At 41.6% G+C, this 22,229-nt stretch overlaps 1 protein-coding gene across 3 annotated transcripts in view; it reads right to left on the bottom strand.

The window, feature by feature from the left end:
* Positions 1-22,229, bottom strand: part of LOC144782233 (NEDD8-activating enzyme E1 catalytic subunit) — a 241,145-nt gene that overhangs the window by 158,297 nt on the left and 60,619 nt on the right. For all 3 annotated transcript variants that reach the window (XM_078661476.1, XM_078661474.1, XM_078661475.1), the window contains 2 exons: positions 2,453-2,496; positions 2,273-2,337 (listed from right to left, as the gene is read on the bottom strand). In XM_078661476.1, the coding sequence (XP_078517602.1) occupies positions 2,273-2,337; positions 2,453-2,496 (109 nt within the window). The remainder of the gene's footprint in view (positions 1-2,272; positions 2,338-2,452; positions 2,497-22,229) is intronic.

Raw genomic sequence — 22,229 nt, 5'->3', positions numbered from 1 at the left:
CCTTATATAGGCATAGAAATCCTCCCCATATTTAGACATAATCCATCCAGTCCAAATACAGGCATGGCTACTTCCACTAGTTCCAAAAAGCCACAACGATTTCTTGGAAAACTCTGCTTCAGAAGTCAAGGACATCCCCTTACTTGAATATTGATTTGTCCTAGAAATCATGGCGTTTTCAAAGAACTACCATTCCCTTGGGGTTCTTTGGTGACGTTATTATGTCCGACTTTACGTCAAACTAGGTACCTTCAAGGTATAAATATGCCTACACTTGCCCTAGCAAAGACATGGTGGTTCGGAGCAGCTCGACTATCTACTTGCCCGACGCTGCTTGCTACAGCAAGTGCCGAAGGAAGCCGACCCTCCAGCTGACCTACTGACAGAGAAGCTGCCTTTCTCTCACTGAGAATCCAGCTCCAGTGTTTCCAAACTCCCCTTGCGGGGTGTTAGGAAATCGAGTCCGGAGACCGAGATATCAGACCTCCTTCATTCTAAAACCAAGGTACGGAGCAGATTAGACCCTAAGAGAAATCTTGGTTAGATTCTTGGCAAAGAATTAAACCTATGCTACACCACACTTACTTCTTCCCTCGAACTAGACTTAGGTTAGATACATTTGCGGTAGGCGTATTTTAGAAGTACCAGTTGAGTACTTTTTAACCTTTGTTATTTATGTATGTATTTATCTATGGTCTAGGAACCATACAATGCTTTTACAGTATTATTTCACAACACTCTTCATACTGTACGCATTACTTTGCAACCAGTATTACGTTTGTAGCAGTTCATTTTACCTGTCTGAGAAAGAAGACTGTTCAATAAACCTTTTATTGAAAACGCCCGTCTCTCTATTTCTCTGCACCTCTGTTGAAACGAAGCATGCACGATTGACTGAGTAAAATATCTATCTATTGTTTCCACGACTCTGAAGATCAGTTTTATTCTTGGGGAAACAAAGTTGTCATGTTTATGCGGTTGTCAGAAACTTATCCCTTCATGAGTATTCAAGAAAGTTTCTAGTGACCTCTCAGCTAGCTGGCACTCACAATTAAGTCTGATATATTCGATAGAGACCTAGTCCACATAAGTCCTACGTCAAATCTATAGGATATGTTATTCCAATGCGCAGAGCCTATTGGGAATATAGGAACTACACTACAGGGTATTGGATAAAAACAAGAGCAAGACCACTTTGGATTCAGCCAATCACTGAACAAAAATCCCAAACTAACTACATTCTGTTAACTATGGCTAGTTTACTATTACCAGTTTTTATCTCTTATCTCCTACACTGTACTTGTGTTTTATTCATTAGAATTTATTAGAGACAGCGTAACTCAAAAGAATATCCAGGCCACACAGTAACCCAACTGGTGGCTTCCCACTTAAGAGGTCAACCTTGAAAAGTTCATAGAAATAGGATTTAATTAATCAAGGAGGCAAACAAACAGAGCTACAAAATAGATTAAACCCTGTCTACGGTATTCCGCTTTTTAAAATTGTGCTGCACTCTAATCTACTGAACGTTTATGATTGTGAATCAAATTCTCATAATGAAGAGCAAATTAATCATTGAAAAATCATCAGACTGAAAACGAATGTCAGAAACTGAGCACATCATATAACTCCGGCGACATGCTGTTCGCCTAATTAGAGCAAAACAAGAACTAAGCAATACATAGACAATCTGGATTGCAAAATAATTGATAGACGTTTCATAGGAAAACAGTACATCACCTCTCTGGCGTCAAACTGGAAGGCTGTACAGAAGGTATTGCATTTAGATATTGTATGAGCAGTAAGCAAGTAAACAGAACTTATTGTTTCAAAATATACCCAACAGTTTCACACCTAATCACCTCTAAAAGTAGGATTTACTATTAGTAAAGTGAGCAATTATGAAGGCTAGTTTTTGGTTGAGATTCCTCTGGCCATTCTGCAGAGAAAAATGGCAAACTCCAAATACACATTTTTTTCCAGGCAAAATTACATTGGTGAGCATCATCACCAATTAATATCAATTGCAGAAAGCATGAAAAAAATTCATGCAAAATCCTCATATGTGCTGATTTAACTGGACAACAGACTAGAATAGCTCCTACGATAACAATGCAGGTATTGTAATCTACAAAAATATACAAATGTGCAACGTACCCTTCAATCAGACTGATGCATCTTTAGAAAAGTATATTTTTTGCTGTAAAACAAGTAATCAGCATATTCAAATGATTTACAATCACTCTCCTTGTTATAACAATATATAACTTACCAACATGCCATTTATCCATCTTCTAGCAATTATGGAATCCAGCCCACATACGATAATATGAAATTCTAAAAGAGATAAATAGCCTTTATAGCATTTATGTTACCATCTGTGATTTTACAGCAGCAATGTTTTTCTTGAATTAAAAAAAAATACCACCACATAATCTATGGCTGTACTTACGCCGATAAAAGGTATCATCAAAATCTTGTATCTTTTTAAAATGTCTGAACACAAACAAAGTAAAGGAATAAAGAGAACTCTTGAAAGCTGTGAATGGAAAAGAAGAACAGGTTTCTATGCCTTGGTCTACTATAAAGCAATGAAGCACTTGTGTTTTCAGTGATGTAATTCTGGATGTAAACAGTATAATGTAATTTATTTATTTACTCTATTTGTAAAGTGCACTGTCAGGTATCCTGGCACTACCAGACTATAAACAAGTGTTCGAAGCAAACAGCCAACTAAATCTTGGGAAACAGCCAGGATGCCATGAAGATCCTTTATGCGGTCATTTGCAAATATAAATAAAGGCTGCTCCACTCAATAATAATGCTACACTCGTAGGCACTAATAGGCTCTACTCCGAGGCGGGAAGCAGTGGTAGATTTAAAAGAACGTCCTTCAAAATGTTCCATATTTAAAATGTTCCCAACTTGTCATCAGTCAGGCAGTGGTGCCTGTCCAGATCGTCTTGCCACTCACTTGCCACAACTGTCTCAGCAAATGGGACAATCTTACATAAATACTGAAACTAACAGGGTAGGATGCATACAATTAGGGCACTTCAAGAATATTCCAAGTTCATCTTAAATCTCCTTTTTATTGTGCATTTCACAACATTTCGGAGCATTTCTTTGATCAGAATATGCACAGCTGACATGTTTCTTTCTATGAATAAAGCCTTTATCAAGTCAATTATTGTTCATTTAAAAAGACTGCTGTGAACCTTTGTGAAACGTAGACTAATTGAAGAGTGATGAATTGTAAGTCCTTTATTTAAATTCTAGAGCAATACTATTGCCCTTTATGTTTTTAAATACTTCTGCATTGTTGGGTGGCAGCAGTATCACTTTCAACATACATACGTCCCAGCAATGGGGACACAGAAAAATAAAAACGTACTTGGACTGCTCGCTATAGTAACATACAAAACTGTGATTATTTGCAGCCTCATTTTTAGGTCTCGCCAAGCGACGCAGCGCATGCGCTGCACGCTTGCGAGATCTATTGTCGTCGTCTTTGCTTCAAAAGCGGGGTGGAAGTCCACCCATGCTTCTGGTTGGTGAGGGTCAAAAATCCGTGTTTTCATTGGAAGGGAGGCATGTTTTGTTGCCTCCCTGTCTCCTGCGCGCCGTGCCTGCGCGGACAGGAGATGTGCACGCGTACAGCTCGTGGCGTTTCAGCCCAACGCACGCATGGTGTGCTTTCACTTTCTCTCTCTCTCCCTGTCGGCTCCAGATCATCTCGGAAGCTCCTGGGGACCCTGCACAGTGTCAGCAGTCTTGGAGTTGGCTCACTTTTTTGTGATTCTGGTCAAGTCACTAATCCCAGTCTCTTCCACCTTATTGTCTGTCTGTCTGTCTGTGTGTGTCTGGCTTAGTTTTTCTTTTATAAATATCTGCGTAACTTCTGTATTGAACATGTCTTGTTGTTCTCTGTGTTTCTATACAGCCTGTCTTATGTGTGCAAACCAATTTGTGAAGGATGCAGCGTATATTTAAATGCGACAGAATAAAGAGGTGTTAACTCTAGAATGCAAGACTCGTAGATGCGAGATGTTAATTGCAACTGTGATGCATTTCCGCTCCTGTTGCATTGCAGAGAAAGCTCTTATAATAAAGTGTTAAAAAACACATAAAATAAGGCATCTGCAGGTGAGCGCTCTTAAGCACCAAGCTGCCATCATATCAACCACTAAGGTGCTTATTTCCATCAAGATACTATTTAGCACTACGTGCATATTGTAAAGGTAGGATTTTATATATTTTCAATTATAATTGCACCACTACGTTCTTTTTTGCACCAGCAAATATAAATCCCTTTTTCAATAAAATGAAATTGCCATTTCAAAAAGAAATGCAGGAAAACAGCGCACCCTTCCACATATAACCTCTCCCTGGAAATAGTAAGCGCTATATAAATGCAATTAAATGTATGTAATAGGGTAATACCAGTTCGTAATGGAGTACCACCCGCACGATTTATGTACTCTGCCCTAAAACACACGTTTTAACGGAAAAAGTACTGCAGTCTTTTTTTCTAATCCACAAATCAGAATTTCTTGTATTTTAGCCATTAAACTGTGGCTCAATTACACTAAGTTCAGCCAGAGGCTTCTGTATGAAGTATTATTCACCTGTGGACAAAATCAAAAGCTTTATTAAAAAAATGGCTCTTACAACTCACTGAAAGACCCTGCTACTCGCAGGAATGGTATTTCTGCCTAGGGTGCGTGACATGGTAAGTAGTTTGGTCTGGGTTGATTTTTTTTAATCTTGCATTACAAAAAAAATATTTGAAATGCAAGGGGTCCCGCATTGCTGAATGTTTGCGCTATTGCATTATTATTAACACCACCAATAGCTCAACATTTTAGTAATGCGAGACCTATTGCATTGCAAATGCTTGTTAATTCTCAATAGGAAAAGGCTTCAGACGCCTCCACACAACTCTCTACGCCCACTGTGACATGCGGGGGACAGCAGATCAAATCCAACCCTACATGCTTTCTGCCAGGTGGAAAAAGCACAGGGTGGCTCATGGCTATCCTTGAAACTCAATGCCATCATCAGACTCTGAGCTTGCTGAGCGGATGAAGCTTCCCCTGGACCACGAATTAGGGCAGTAACCCTCCTTTGGGCAGAAAGGGATGGCACTCTTATTTTCTGCACCCTTCATAGCCAGCAGTTTGTGGGAGGGCTGGCAACAAGTACTGCATGCAAGAGTTTAGTAGGAACCAAGAGAATTGTCCTCCAACAGCAAGCACACACAGTTTTTTCTCCTCAAGTTGAATTCATCCATTCACAATTTGTTTCAGCCCTAGAGTTAAAAGGACTGTTGCTGTTTTTTTCACTTTGTGATTTGCAAACTGGGAGAACCCTGTAGTACACAAAAGGGCGTAGAAGACAATCAGATTTGATATTGTGTTTCAAATCCAAATGTTAACCAGTTCATCTACAAAACTGCAATATATGGTTAGTTATAATACTTTTAAAAAAATCACTGCACAGATGGACACCAATCTACAAAGTCTTTCCAGATTGGACTTAGTAATCCTTTCTGGCAAGTTCACAGCAATTAATACTCGTCTAGTCTAATGGACTACAAGGAGTAATCACAAATGATGGAATTCCACCTTTTTCAACATTTGCCCAATCTTTTAACAAATCTACAAAATAAAGGAATGGGTGAAATTGGTGACTGCGCTAAACTGCACTCCGACCCTAGTTAACTCAGCTAAATCACTAGGAATTACGTTAGATGAGAACCTCGACATGAAAGACCACATTAACTCAATGGCCAAGAGCGCCCGTTTCCATTTGAACTATTTAAGAAAACTGAAACCCTTTATCTCTGAGGCGGATCTAAAACTGGCCACCCAATCGCTAGTCATCTCGAGGATTGAATATGGTTGCACCACGTTAGCTGGCCTACCCAAAACATCCATAGCACCTCTAAAAGCCTGTCTCAACGCAGCGGCAAGACTCATCACGGGAACGAAGAAATTCGATCATATATCTCCCCACCTGAAAGCCCTAAACTGGCTACCTTATGAGGCCAGAATTCAAATGAAGATGGCCTGTATTACCCACAAAGCGGTTCACTACAACATGCCTAGATATCTAGCCAAGAAAATTAAACTATCGGGAGGTAACAGACCAACTAGAAGCGCTAAAGAGTTGCTATGGCGGCCAGCCTTCTTCCGTAAGAAAAAGACCTACGATCGAGCATTCTCCGGAGCCGCACCCAGAGTCTGGAATTCACTCCCTCCAAACATCAGGAAGATTCAAAATACTGTAACATTCAAACGGGAACTAAAGAGCCACATGATGAGTAAATAACCTACGTAGAGAAAGCTACAGACCATTGGTATGAACATTTACGCCAAAAGAGGGTGTACTCATCATGAATAATTTGAAGATCAATATCTGACAAATGACTGATTCCCGTTCAAGCCTCGGCTGCACACTGTACTGCTACCTCATATTTGTGAACTTATATACTGTATCTCACAGTCTAAACTATATAACCCCTACCTCACTTTATTATCTTTATGGTCATTATTACAAGCTAAACCTACTCAACTCTTAAATGCTAATTATATATGTAATTGTATTGAGAATGTTATGTAACCCTACCTCAACGAGCTTGAAGATATGACTATGACACAAGTTGAGACTAATGCACCTCTCAATGCCTTTTATCTAATAACCCTTATATCATACCGCCTCTACCTCATATCTGTTTTGTTGTTATAATTGGTATGATAATGTCAATCTGTAATCTTTTTATGTTAAGCGCTCTGATACCCACGGGTCTTGTTCGCGCTATACAAAACAATATAAATAAATAAATTAAAAAAGCTGCACAAATCTGTGCAGGGTTTTCAAACAGGGTCACCTTGCTTTCCTCTCACCTGGTGTCTTCGACCACAAATAGAAGTGGCTATCAAACTCTTCTCAATTGCGTGTTTCGTGGCACAATGAAAGTTAACTAATTATAAAGATCACTGAAAAAAGTAATGCAACTGATGAAACGCTGTTGAACCAGAGTGCAATCATTTGCTTAAAAACTGGGATCATAGAAAAACCCACTGCATTCTATTTTATTAGAAAAATACGTGGGTATTTCCTAGCAGGTAAACATACTTTGAACAGATGTAGAAACCCTTTTAAGTTTTAGAGTACATAACAGAAAAATAGGGTTCTTGTTGGTGCAAAGAAAATGTGCTACAGGCTTTGAATCGCCATAACCTAAAGATATGGAGTAAACATATAAAGATGACTAAAATGAAAAAGGAGAAAAAACTTTGGCAGTAAAATTTTATTAGCTTACTGACACTGAAGTGACCCGCTTTGGGTGGATGTGCAATTGATTAAGTAAAACGCCACCCACTCACAGTAACCAATAGAAAATAGCTGAAGCAGGCTGAACCACTGCTCCATTATGTATGCTGTGGTGGGAGGAAGAACAACGTCAAGGACAGTGAAACAGACTACAAAGAGAGACTTCATATGCAAGTACATATATGTATTTTTATTTAGCTCAAGTAGTCTCTACGCAACACTTAATTTACACAGCTTGCGCCAAGTTAAATGATGTTCATTTATATTTCAGTGAACAGTTAAAAGGGGGGGGCTGCAAACACAAGAAATTAATATTCCAGTGCCTACTTACACATTCATTAATATATAAAGACTGTATGGTTTGATAACTTTTCATGTCACCAGGCACTGTGTCCCAAATTTTAGTTCCACATTCATAACTTGACAAACTTTAAGACCACCAGGAAAAAGCTATGCATGCTTCATGAAACAGATGAAGCAAGATCTTTTCCTTTAAAACACAATATGTTTCAACTTGTGATTGCTGTTACAAACAATCTGCTTTTTCAATATCACATATTTAAAACATTTTATAGATTGAAAAAATACTTTAATTTTATGGGTAATGTGAACAGCAAATCAAAAAGGGTTTGGGAGATACCCTAGTACTTGGAAAAGGGATGGGTATAGATACTGAAACAAACACACAGTTCCCTTCTCCTTCTACTCTGAGAACAAGAGGATTGGATCCTCTAATTAGATTAGTTAGTTTGATTAAACACGGCCATACACTAGAATATAATAAGACAAAATTTACCAGGTTGCTAAATTTACAGACAAATATATAAAATCATACATAAAATAATGAATTTCCAAATAAACAGATTCAAAGGAATGTACTAATCAATTCTATTTTATTCAAAAACATGTTTTATACAATTAATATTGACAAAGTTAAAAAACATTAAAATCATATACTAATCATGTTTTTTAAAAGAAAAACACTATGTGCAATGAATACATGAAGAACAACTGTCGACGCAGCATTTCAGTGCTAAGGTGGGTCGTCACCTTCTTCAGGACAATAGTTCAATATTTATAAATCTATTGATATATGTAGAAACTCTTTTATTGAAGTTTTTTTGGACGGGTTTCTCTTCTGGTTTTCTCAGTCTCAAAAGAGCCGGATTATACGCTATAATTTTATTTAGTAGGCCTTAATTTGATTTTATCTCTCACCCTCCTATTTCTATGAATTCCTTCAAGGATTAATGTGATACCTTCATCAATCACCCTTTGATAGGACTATTCGCAAATAACTTTTATACTGTCAGGTCCATCTTGAATCAAAATATTAATCTCAAAATAAAATAAATAAATCCACGAGACTCGAATTGGAAGGCCAGCAAGACGGACGCTTGATTTTTAGCTCTACACCTGAAGAAACTCTGGACCAGAATTAAAATTAACTGGAACTAGCACCCCTAAAGAAGGAAAAAGAGGGTGAATTTAACAAACAAGATTTTATTTTGAGATTAATATTTTGACAAAAATAAAAAGAGTAATCAATAGCACATCAGGACACAATAGGGATAAAAAAGATAGAACAATAATACAATAATGTACCCTCAAATCCAGGGTAGGATGTCCAGTAGTGTCAGGCTAGTATCATCCGGGACACCGTGGATAAAACCTTTCTGGGCGAGATAGGCTGGGGAATTGGCGTAAAGAGCCTTGTGTGTGATGCAAGCTAGCTTAAGTTGGATTCTGGCTTCGAGAGGGAGCCAGTTTAGAGCTTTGAGGTGTGGAGAGTTGTTGAATTTCTTTGCGGCGGTTAGGAGTCAGGCGGCGGCGTTAAGGCAGGCTTTCAATGGTGCCAGAGAGTTCTTGGGTAGACCTACGAGGGTAGAGCAACCATATTCGAGTATGGAGATGACTAATGCCTGGGTTGCCATTTTTAGGTGTGTCAAGGAAAGGTCTCAGGTGTCTTAGGTAGTTCAGGTGAAATCTTGCAGTTTTGGCCATCGAGTTGATATGGGCACGCATATTAAAGCTACAGTTTATGGATATTCCAAGGGATTTAGCAGAATCCACAATGGTAGGAGGGCAGTTTAGCGCTGTGATAGCCTTAATCCATTCGTGAATGTCTGGATTGGTTTTTGGTGGGGAGATGAGAAGAAATTACGTGTTTTTAGCATTTAGTTTGAGCTGGTTAGAGGTGAGCCAGTGAACGGTCAGTCTCTAGGCCTCATTCAGGGAGCAAATGTCATCAGGAGAAGAGATTTTAATGCAGATTTGGGTGTCGTCAGCATACATGTGGTAGGCGATGTTGGCGGTGCGTAGCACAACTGTGAGCGGTTCAAGGTAGAGATTGAAGATGGTTGGGGACAAGATTAATCCTTGGGGGACACCAACCGTAATCGGAGAGGGAGCGGATAAGTTACTGTTGATTAGGATTCTTTGTGAGTGATTCAGGAGGAAGGACCTAAACCATTCAATAACGATGCCGTCCAGTCCCATCCTGAATTTGAGGCGTTCAAGGAGAGTTTCGTAGTTGACCGTATCGAAATATGAGGATAGGTCCAGGAGGATTAGAAGACAGGTTTTACCTTGGTCAAGGGCTTGGAGGACATCATCCACGATGTGGAGGATGGTAATTTCTGTGCTGTGTCCAGGTCTGAACCCGGATTGGAAGTCATCAAGTAGGTGGAACTTGGTGATGTGTTGGCTCAACTGCTGATGTACACATTTCTCCAGGACTTTCGATAGTAGTAGGATGTAGGATATCAGTCTATAGTTGTCCGGGGAAGCGGGATTGAGCGTAGTTTTTTTTCTAAGATGGGGACAACTTGGCCCACTTTAAGTGAATCAGGTATGGAACCCTGTAGAAGGGATGCGTTAATTATAGCAGTCCAAGAGGGGATGATCGCTTGAGAGATGGTGGCTAGGCAGTTGGAGGGGAGAGGATCATTGTAGTGATTGTTCGTGTTTAAGGAGGATAGGAATTTCGAGATAGAGAGTTCATCATAGACTTTAAAGTTGGACCAGTGCGCTAAATTTTTAGGTGAAGACTGGGAGGGCAGCGTGGAAAGACATGGTAGAGCCGGTATTTGAGAGTGCGTTGCGGAATTAAGTTAGTTTCCTAAGGCCGTGACTGTCACAGAAGGAGGAGGAAAATTCCTCGTATGATATTAGCGATTTAGGGTTTACTTTGGAGGTTTTAGCCAGTTTGTTGGATTGGTGTTTGACCAAATCGAAAAGCTTACGAGGTCTGTTCTAGGCGTTCTCTAGTTCTTTTCTGAAAAAGTCTTTTTTTGAGTCACGGATTTTCCCGTTGTAAGCATTTCTGGCCTGGCAGAGAAGTTTTAGATGGGCTGCCGACGGGTGCTGTTTCCAGATACGTTCTGTCTGCCGGAGGGATCTCCTCACATTGTTGAGGGATCCGTTGAACCAGGGGTTTCTATCTTTGATCTGGATTCTTTTTAGTTTTAGAAGAGCAGGGTCATCAAGAATGTTGGACATAGTGGAGTTATAATGATAGGTGAGGTAGTTAACTGTCTTGAGATGAAGGGGGGGGGGGTCAGTCTCACAGCGGACAGTCAATTTCCAGTGATCAAGGTTCTTGGTGGCTCTAACGCAACGTTTGGGAATCACGGGTTCTGGTGTCCAGGTCTTGATGGAGCCTGGCAGGAGGAAAGTGATACCGTGGTGGTCAGACCAGTCACAGGGGTCTATAGAGAAGTTTGTACGCTGATTCCTTAGCGATGATCCAGTCTAGAGTGGCGCCTTTCGAGTGAGTTGGGAGTGAGCAGGCTTGGGTAAGGTCATGGTCGGCCAAGAAGTCTCTGATGGCGTTGACCTAAGGGTCCTTAACCAAACTAACTAATCTAATTAGAGGATCCAATCTTCTTGTTCTCAGAGTAGAAGGAGAAGGGAACTTTGTGTTTGTTTCAGTAATGTGAACAGCATCCATAATGTATGATCTAGCAGGAGCCGACAGTGGATCAGTTTTAATTCAGTACGCATTTTAAAATGATAGTTTCTAAAGCTGCGTTGTCCATCTGACTGACAATTTTAAATTTGAATACTCACTTTATGACTCCCTTTTCAGCTCCTAAAACCTTCACATCCAAAACCCATAAACACAGAAAGGAAGGGAGCAAAATAAAAGTTGAGCAGCAGCACGTAGTCCCGCTTAAAGGGCTGTTTTTAGGTTTCGCCTGCACAGTGCTTGCAAATTCTAATGTATTAAAAAACAAAATCTTAAAAGGGGATTAGAACCCACCCAGTACTTACCTGAACTTACCATTGGCTCATTCCAAAGTCGCTCTAAATGTACACGCTTCTCATTGATCAGCATGTCATCACTTCCTACCTTGCTTGTCCAGGCCATGGTGTTTAGCCCAAGTACAGCTTACGTTCACTGGCTAGTGGCCGGTATCCTTCCCCTGTCTACACACCCTGAAGGCACTTTTTAAACTTCCTTTTTAATTTGCCATCAATTATTCCAAGTGAGTGCATCTGTAAGCCGTCGTCTCTCCTCGTCAGCGCTCTTCCCACATTGTTCCTGCCAGATCGGTTTAAAGCTTGTTAATACTTCTTTTAATTGGTTATGAATGTAATGATTACAGGGTCACTGATGGGGCAATCACTGTCAGGCACATGGTCCAGCAGATCCTGATGCACATCGGAGCGTTTTGCCACTATCAGGAGTACGAACGGTGTAAATACTGCAATGTAGTCTGGGTTTTAGTTTGTTTCTTTCTTTTATTTTTACCACCCGAGATCTTCTGCTTCCTGGTTGGAAAGTATTAGAATCAACATATGGTACATTTGTAGCCCTGGTGGTGTAAAGCAAGGATGAGGAAATAGGAGCAGAAACAAGTGTTTAATGTTTCAATTTCACTTGTTGAATCCTGTGACGGTTTTATATGCCTGTTTATAGCACAACGTGTTTTTACCGTGTCTGTAAAACCCGATATTGACGTAGAGTACTAAATCGTTGTTAGAATTCGTTATATAGACATTTGGTTATTATTTTTTTCGACTTTGTGCCTGAAAATGTGCGTATAGCTGGGCGCGATCTTCCCAGACTAAGTCGCCTGTAGAAGGTGACCTACTCTCCAGCATTTAGTGCAAGTTTTAAGTGTGTAAATACAGCCACGTACTCCATTCACAGATATAAGCCCAGGCAGTTTAGGTCAGTTTGTGTGCCCAAAAAATGTAAAGCGCCTCCATACCGACCCAAACCAGTGTGTTGAAGTGTCTTGAGTTGTAGGTAGTCTAGCCCCACCTTGATCGCCTGCAGCAAACAGGAGTGTGGCCCCCTTCCCTCTTCGCATTTGCCCAATTCTCGCTTTAGAATACCAAATTAATGGAGTGACTGACATTCCTGGGGGTGGGGGTGGGTGAGGGCCGTGGATAATAGAGCAGGCTTCCAAACTGACCCTCTTTTTGCGGGTAAGCCACGAACTCTCCCTTCTCGTAAATGCACAACTTCTTGGTGTATACAGATCTAACAGGCCCAGTGGATATTTTTTCTGCGCTTCTCCATAAACATAACAATGCATTCATTATGTGCATTGTGTTTGCAAAGTGGCACTAGCCTGCAAAATCTCTTGTATTAACATTGACTAAGCCAATAAATTTTGTATAGGCGAAACCTATTGGCTTTCCTATTGCTCGTTTCAATCATGGCTTTAAAGGGTATACTGCAGGGATGGGACGACCACCCCCAGGGAGGTTTAGTGACCGGAGGACACTACAGCTGAATTGTGCCCTGCTCCAGGATGCGAAAGCACAAGATAGCCTTGATGTGGCAGCTCAAGAAACCTCTATCACCACCTGGCGCGCTCAGAACACAGAATGATTGGAACACAGAGGCCCTCAGTGATTGTCAATTAGCTCATTATGGATTGAATCTATTAGATGTTACTCATGTGCTTATACCTTGCTCGAATATAAATTTACCTTGAAAAAACAAAAGACAAAAGGCCTTTGGCATAACAGGAACAGTTGGTTTAATTAAACACTTTGGCCGGGAGAACAATTACAGAAACGGGTCTGAGGACTGTCTCAAAAGTACAATCACTCTGAATGAGTATTTAAACAGTTTTTGGGTGTCAAAGTGCTTCCGACAATCCTTTTTTGGAAAAAGAATGCTGGTTGTGTCTGTGGAGTCATAAATAAAACCCCTGATATCAACTGCAGGTGGACTTCGACATTGCGTGGACACAATGGCGGCCAGTGAGTAACATGTCCGGCATGAGGGGCGTGTGATAACAGCGTGCACTGTGTGCGCTGTATCCTTATTCGCTATGTGTTCCTAACTTCGTGTGCCATCAGACTAAGATGTTTTGGGAATTAGCGCACTCTTCTGGCCGTGTGTGCTGTTTTGGGGCCAATCTCCCTAAATAATTGTGGTGTTGTTGAGCTTATCTGGGGGATTGACCGGAGTTTCCTGTTAGCGAGTTTGTCTTCCCGCTATGTGCCATCCTACTCATGATATGTCAATCAGCAACCTCAGACCTAGGTCACAGAGCCTGCCTGACCACGTATTTCTGATTCGGGGTTGATGCAGAGGTCATGATGGGCTAGTTTGATTATAGTAATGCAATTTCACTTGCGAGTAATCATAAACATTGGCATCAATTTTATCAATAAACAATTTGTTTAATACACATCTGCATTAAACACTGGCCGTTCCACACTAATATACAGTGAACCGACATGATATTTGCGCTGTGTCTGGATGCGGACACGTTTCCCACAAGTTACTGTTGTATGCTCATATGGCTGATACCTGCATTCTGACACAAATATACACATGTGGAGATGTACTTGTTTGCCAATACAAAAATGTGGGAAAAAAGGCTTGAAAGGAGATGGTAAAAGCAATATAGTGACTGGTGGCATTTAATAATTACATTTCATTGTATAGCTATGCACAAATAACGTTAAAAAAATGTATTAAACTATTCCCAATACAATTCCCCGGCAACCACTCCAGGCCTGGTGGTGCACGTGGAGATAGATCCACTGTGCCCCTAAATACCCATTCTCATACAGATAGGTACTGAAGCCATAATCTGCACTCCACACACAATTCCCCAGCATATGTTGAAAGCCAGAAAACTCAGATCCATCATGATGCATCAATTTCACAAACTATGAACCCTATCTGAGAAGGCACTAGGATGGATTAACCAGTTCAAATGTTGTACTGAAGAGCACTGGTCAAAGTCCCTGATACTGGGCCCAGTGCAACTTCAAATTCCATTGCAAAGCCTGCATGTGTAACTGGCATTACTGGCAATGAGGATGCAGGAAACAAAGAGACCAAGAAGATCCTGAGCCACTCTCACCATGGTCCAAAAAAGAGCCTGAAACATCAGTTTCATTGCCAGACACGTTGAGGCAAAGTGAAAGCTCCAAACTTCACTGTGTCCAAGACGCTCCAATTAATGGAAGCCTCTGTAAAGGAGTGAGGTGGGGCTTTGGCTCTTTGACAGTGAATCCCAAAGATGTTGAGCGATTTGCCATTGTCTGGAGGTGGTACATAACTAGCTGTGGCAAGCCCATCTTCAACAGCCAATCGTTGCAGTACAGCAAGACTAGTATCCACAATCTCCGAATATGGCCAACAACCACCAGCATCGTTTTCGTGAACACCCAAGAGGCCCTGTTGAGGCCGCAAGGGAGCACCGCAAACTGAAAAGGATAATGACCTACTCTCAGCAGCAGATAACATCTGTCGGACTGCAGGACAGACACATTAAAAAAATAGGCATCCTGAAGGTCTAAGGGTCCCATCCAGTCATCTGGGTTCAGAACAGTCAAATCTGAGCCAGAATGAGAATTCTGTATTGTCCTTCCACAGAAATGGATTCAGAAGCCAAAGGTCCAGAACAAGCTTCAAGTCTCCGTCCTCCTATGAAACAAGAAAGAGCGTGTGTAACAAGCCCCTCCTCTTTACGAATCTGGCATCCTCCTGATAGCACACCTGTACAGCCACAAACCAAGCTCCTGTAACAGGATAGACAGGTGCTGGACTGAAATTCATTCTGGTTGTTAAAAAAATACGCATCCTGAAGGTCTAAGGGTACCATCCAGTCGTCTGGCTTCAGAACAGACAGAATCTGCACCAGAATGAGAATTCTTAATTGTCCTTCCGCAGAAATGGATTCAGAAGCCAAAGGTCCACAACAGGCTTGAAGTCCCCATCCTCCTTTGAAACAAGGAAAGAGCGTGTGTAACAATCCCCTCCACTTTACGATTCTGGCATCCCCCAAATAGCACACCTGTGCAACAACAAACAAATCTCCTGTAACAGGATGGACAGGTGCTGGACAAATTCATTTTGAGGGTGGAGGAATACAAGAGATACAAAGAAAAGGTAAGCATACACATTTAGAACGATATGCAATACACATCTGTAGGGCATGATGGATTGCCATTCTGGGAGGAAATGTTGAACCCTGCCTCCCACTTTTTGGGAATGCATCACTACAGGCAAACTAAAGTGGTTTGATGATGATTTAGCAGGGAAAGAGGAAAGGGAATATTGATGCCCATGCTGGCCCAACACTGCCTGCCATACCCACATCCACAGGCATACGTGTAATAACCCAGTTAGCAAACAGCATTTACAGATCTCAATGCTAGATTAGCAGAATAAAACATGTGCTTGCACAAAGTTTTAATCCTCTTGGGTTTACTATCTGGATTATGGGTTGAAAATAAGTTTGGATTCACCTTTCTGATCGAGGACTGAATGATAATCTCTGGAGTGGGGTGCTAGGCGAAAAAAGATCACTACTGCCTTGTCTAGGATGTGTGGTCACCAGCCTATTCACAGGTGGGCATGATCAAGGCATCAACTAAGTGACCATCAAAATAACAGTGAGGGCATTCGTAAAAGGATGCAAGGGCTAAGAAGTAGCTGGTCCAGGCTGTCAAGTCATTGTCAGTACATTTGTTTTGGTCACAATGGAGAGTAGCTGTAATTGTAGTGCGTCAGCTGACCTCCGGGCCAGGTCTGAAAAAGACACTCTTCTCTATTGGTGGCACAAGAAGCGAGTCAAGCTCAGTCTTAGGCAAGGTGTCAAGCCTACTGGCATTCTATAAATCAATGTATAAAGCATTGACAGTATAGGGAGTGGGCGAGTAAAACATCCCCATCTTCCACATCCTGAGGTGCTCCGCTCTCTGGCACAGGATCAGAGTCAGAACCAAAAAGATAATGGAGTCTTCGCTGGTAGGTGGGACATGGTAGAAGTACTGGGCGAGGGTCTCACTTCATACTGAAAGGTTGCACTTTTGAGATATCTTAGTGCGACACTGGTCAAGTCGGAGTTGAAATCGCTTCGGGCTCAGACATTGGCATCAAGACTGTATCTTCTTCTGAAACCTTTTGTACAGGCACTGGTGTGGCCAGAACCGTCGGCTGGAAATGTAGTCTCTACAGCCGCTGGTACGGACCAGGTAACAAGGGCCGAGAGAACAAAAGGCACCAGGGATGTAACTGCCTTCAGTAACCAGACTGAAATCCGCTGCTCCATGAGGCATGAAAGCGCGGCAAAGGAAACCAGAAGCACACCAAAAATCTGCATGATAGCCTTGATCTGCTGCAGGAATAGACTATGGCTTGGGATATTTGGGGGTTCATCTGGACAAGCTGAGGAACCTGTTCCTTGGTCAAAGGGATGTAGCCGACATCGTGACTCCTTCGAGCCTTCTCTTTGGAATCAGAATATAACAAAACATATTTATTGTGGGATTAATTGAAATATATATACTTTTTAACTTACAAAAGTTAAAACAGGATTAAAAATATGAAGTGCCAAGCAAAAATAGCAGGAGGCATTATCTTTTTAACAGTGCATGCATTGGTTCCTTATGGCAGTTCGCAATACGATAACCATTTCCTGCGTCCATCTATTTTTGTACTACATAACTTTCAGGTTATGTTATGTTTTTCCTGATGTATTCCCCTCCAGCTATATGATGCTCTATATCCTGATTCTATTTGCTTAGGGCACACAAAGTATTTCTGAAACCCAGCTGTCAGTTTATTAATTCCCCTTCGAGCAGCCTTCTATGGCCTCACTGCCTAACCGTATGTTGATCTTTTGAAAATTTGGGAGCAACTACTATAGTCTTTGGGTCGTCAGTTTCTTAAAGATGCATTTGATGTGACTAGTGAATCCAGTCCTAACTGACAGCTTGCAAAGTTGGTCAGGATTGCTGCGTAGCCTCCTAAGGTGGTATTTCTTGAGCAGAACAATGCTATATCTAAGCCTTATCAATTTTCATTTCAGGGCAAAAGTGAGTGGGTGGGTGTTTTAAATGTGCTTGGCAGTTTGGATGGTCACCGAGTTTTATTGCAAATATCTTAAGTTCCTTTTTATTAGGATCCAACAAATCTAGGCTATTTGATGATATTTTTGCTTGATTAGACAGTACCCTTTACAGTTGTGTGTTAGGGATATTGCTCTCTCATATATCCTTGGTGTCCAAGTTTCGACAGGTCTTTTAAAGTATTTGTGCCTCACTGACATCGCTTGAATGCTCTTCCACGGCAGGTGTTTTAAGGAATCTGTATCAGCTTCCTTTACCTATGCACAGTGTGCTAGAAATCTGGCATTATCAAATCTTGGCATGACAGATTAAACTTGCAACTGATTAGGGCTGATACAGATTAATCAGGACGATTAAAGCAACTTCAGTAACATCAACACTTGGTTTTATCAAGCTAGTGTGTAATTTGATTTCTGAATACAAGCATTCCACATGTTAAAGTCATTATTAGTTTGATTCTTATTACTTTGTAAATTGGCGGGGCCTCTCAGATTGTTTTAGTAGCCTCTGGATGCAAAATTATGTGCAAATGCAGTGTTCTAAAACGTGCTCAAATGAGCTTCATGTCGGCCATTTATCCCTCCATGTAATGTTTAGTTTGAGATTGATGATTTGCCATATATATTTTTAATATTACATATAGCTTACCCAGTTAGCTGCAATTATGTTGGCAAGCGCCAACTGAGGTTTCTCAGATTACACTTATTTTACCATGAGCCAGAACTTCAGTGTTTTTTTACTTTTTATTTTACCACTTTTAGTGTAATCCATTGCCTTGCTTCTGAAAAGGTTTTCTTTTCCCCAAATCATGTTTCTGTAGGTCCTTCTTAATACTTTCCTTTTCATTTTATTGTATTGTTTTTTTGACTTGTTGTAGGTCTGGGTTCTGAAAGCCTTCTCAGTTTCAATTCCACGATGTACTTTCCTCTGGCGTAGGAGACTGGGATGTTTTCCCTGGGTAGGCTAGACTTCTAGGACTCTGAAATAAGAGATAGCAGTGTGGACAAAAGAGGACTTACATCTTTCAGCAGTACTTAAACTCCAGTTTCTCTTGGCTATTTCCTCAACCAGGTATTCCGCTCACTGTATGCCGTTGACCATTTGACCCTTTTAACTGGCTCCATTTCAGCCAGGTTGCCTCGAAGTTTTTGTTGACATAATGTGGCCCTAACTATAGGTAAAAGCGTCTCAGTAGAAAGTGATTGCTGGCCAGGTTGAGGATGACTTGGAACTCACTTATCTTGTGAAACTGTGCAATGGATAGCCACATGTATTCTAGAATAGTTCGTCTTTGATGTGATGTATGGATATATACTGATGGGTAGTTCATCACAGACCTGCCGTTGAGCAATCGCAGGCCTAAGTTGTTCATCGGATTTGCAAAAATATTTCCTTTTTTATCCTTTTTCTGAGATTGAAACTTTACCTGACGAATTTTCAGGAAGGTGTCAAAGTTGTTGCCTCTCTGGTTTTCTCACTTGGAGGAGATTTGATTTAAAGTGTCCTTTTATCAACCAGATGGCATCTATATGGACTGATCTTTTGAAGTGTAATATAGGTAGATAAGCAGAGATGGGTTCCTTCTTTTCGGCAGCATTGGGTATGTATACATGTTGCTGACTAATAAATGTGACTTTCCGGTCCTATATTTTCCACCTAGTTTAACAAAGCTAAAGCCCCCTTTTCCAACAGCAATTATAGAGTCGTAAACCACTATCTATCTTATTGTGAATTTAAATAGCTGCACCCAAACCCTGAGGGGCGCCACCCTGTTCAGATGTCCTAAATGGGAACTAAAACTTTGCAAAGTCTGGGCAGGAGTTAGGAACTTGCAGCCAAGTCCGTTGCAGACATATATATCATGCTTTCCTTTGGAGTTAAGAGTGTCAGGGAAGGGTCTCGCCTCGCTATGCTTGCTCTTAGACCTGTACTTACTGGAAGACAAAGTTGAACTGTTCCACAATGCCCACAAAAACAGTATAGTCCGAGCCAGTGGCTTGGATTAGGGTTGGAACATACACGAAAGGCACAACTTCCTCTGTTCAACGAAACACAGCTTCACCTCTCTGTCTCGGATGGCCTTCTGATGAATAAGGGGGCACTTATTTCAAGACTTAGGAGTAGTGGCTGGAGCAAAGCAACTAAAGACATAGCATATGCTGGTGGGGTGACCAACATCTGCAGTCGCAGCATGGCTAGAAACCGGTTGCTTTGGGTGGGGACCTCGTTCACTAGCACACACATTGAATCACTTGGAAGTCGTAAAAAAACGGACCAGAGTTGGGAGCGGAGCTCCAGATCTGCATAGGAATGTATGGAATGAAAGAAACGGACATCTGTGAGCAGGGGTGGTACTTGTATGCGCATTTGCTTTGTCATTTCCAGGGCAGTGCAGAGTTAGTATGGAGCCAGGGTGTGTCACTAAGTAGAACGCAGGAGCACTGCTAAGGAGAAAGTTTTCCTGATCCAGTCTGCTGCCTGGGCAATATTCCAACGTGACAAATCTGCAGTTAGAAGTATCCATCAGAAATGTTATGTGGGGACAAGTGCTCAACACACTGAAGAGTTTACCAGGGCACAGGCAGGAGGGGCGGGTTTCCAAATACAGGCCACAAGGAATCATGATCTCAGCAGTCAACCAGAAGCTCTGAAAGCTACCACAAACAGAAAAATGCAGAAATAGCCTACCTTTTGATTAATTAGAAATCAAAGTGAAAGGCAGGTTCAATGTGTAGTGGTGGTTATTGATACATATCAATTCAGATGTAGTGATTCCTAAGGTCACAACAGGTGTGAGAACATTTTAGAGAACCCAGTACAATCCCGATGTCTCCAAGTCGTCATAATTATCCTTTCTTTGACATCCCCTAAAAGGGACTAGGCAAGTGTGCCCTCAATGATAATTGGCACTAGAACATTTACATCCAGCTCAGCTGAGCTAGGTTTAAGTGTCCCTTGGAATTTCCATCCTACAGTTTGAGACTCAACCCTGTAGTCACCCCAAAAGCAATTGTAGACTTACCCATAAATCACAACATCACAATGAATAAAAATGATACTGTAGTTTGGAGTGCAAAAATAATCTCAATCTCATGAAGTGACACTTGCTAAAAAGCTTCAAAGTGGAATTTCTTTGTTAGACAATGTTAAAGTCATTACGACTGCTGAGGGGATGAAATAGGATCTAATGAAAGGCACAGCAGCATGGTATTGGGCTATAGATGTATAAAACTATGGGTTGCAGGGGGAGGGATGGGTGCTTGTGTGCGAGTGATTACTAAATCTGAATTGAATAGTCATGACTGTTGATCCTTCATGCTCACAATATGCATGATTACTACTACAGCTAAATGTGTGTGTCTACTAAACCTGAATTAAATCTTTACATTAGTCAGTTGTTTTAAGAATGGGTTTTCAGTGCCCACTGTTGAGGACATGACTATTTGGTTTTGCTAATGGAGAAGTGTGGCTCACTGGTTAGAGGAGGCAGACCCTGAAGCAGAGGTCAGACCCGGGACCAAGGTTCAATTCCCGACGCGGCAGGGTCTTGAGCCCAAATATCCACGGACTCGATAATTCTCGTTTCGGTGCCTACTCAAATCACGGGTTCACACTCTGCAGCTCTGGGCATTAGCCTGCTTAATCTCCACTACGGCCTCCCCGCGGCGGGATGCCTGGCTTTCACCTTGGGGAGGCCAGGACGGGTTCCCAAGGCAAGCGCCGAGATGCCTACGGGTAATCGAGCGCTATATAAGAACGCATAATAATAATAATAATAATAATAATAATAATAATAATAATAATAATAATAATAATAATAACAACAACATAATGTCAGTCTCTTCTTCAGGGGGGCCATTGCATCCAAGACTGCTTTTATCATGGAGGCGTCCACCGCATCACAGAACTCATCTATGACGTGGAAGTATGAGACTTCTTCCTCCTTCGCATAATTGTCTCCATAATCCTCCATGAGACTGGTGAGATATGTTACTCGGCAGTGTAAAAATCTGAATACAGCCATCCACCAGGTAAGAAGAGTGAATAGGCACTGTGGGGGTTAGGTCCCAGGAGTATAATGTAGCTGGCTACAGACTTTGTAAGGTTTACAATATAGGAGAGGGGCAATGCAGCAGGCCACCAGCCTTAAAGGTCCTAGAATGACAGGCTGCAGACCTTGTAAGACATAAAATGTATGGTGAATAGGGGTAATGACGTGGGCTACAGGCCGTGTGAGGCCTTCAAGAAGATAAAGGGTTGTGGGCCCCAGCAGACAACTCGCCTTCAGTATTATACGGGCACTTTATGTAGAAATGGCTGCCTGGGCAGTGCCTAAACTCATGTAGGAGTCACTGCTCCTGAAATATTCCTATCCCACAAGGTGTTCTGGCTCCAGGCTGACAGGAGGCCACTCAGCTAGTTGCTACCGCAGATGCAGGCGCTCAGCAATGTAGGGCAACCGACATGCGCTCCACGGTAGACCGAGAACGAGCATCTGAAATGAGACCCGTAAGGAGCCCTCTAGCAGCTGGCTAACTGCCACGCACCCCTGC

The sequence above is a fragment of the Lissotriton helveticus genome, chromosome 9 (genome assembly GCF_964261635.1).
Source record: "Lissotriton helveticus chromosome 9, aLisHel1.1, whole genome shotgun sequence".
In the NCBI taxonomy this organism is placed as follows: Eukaryota; Metazoa; Chordata; class Amphibia; order Caudata; family Salamandridae; genus Lissotriton; species Lissotriton helveticus.
Note: the sequence above shows the minus strand (reverse complement) of the source record. Positions and strands in the feature narration are given on the sequence as shown.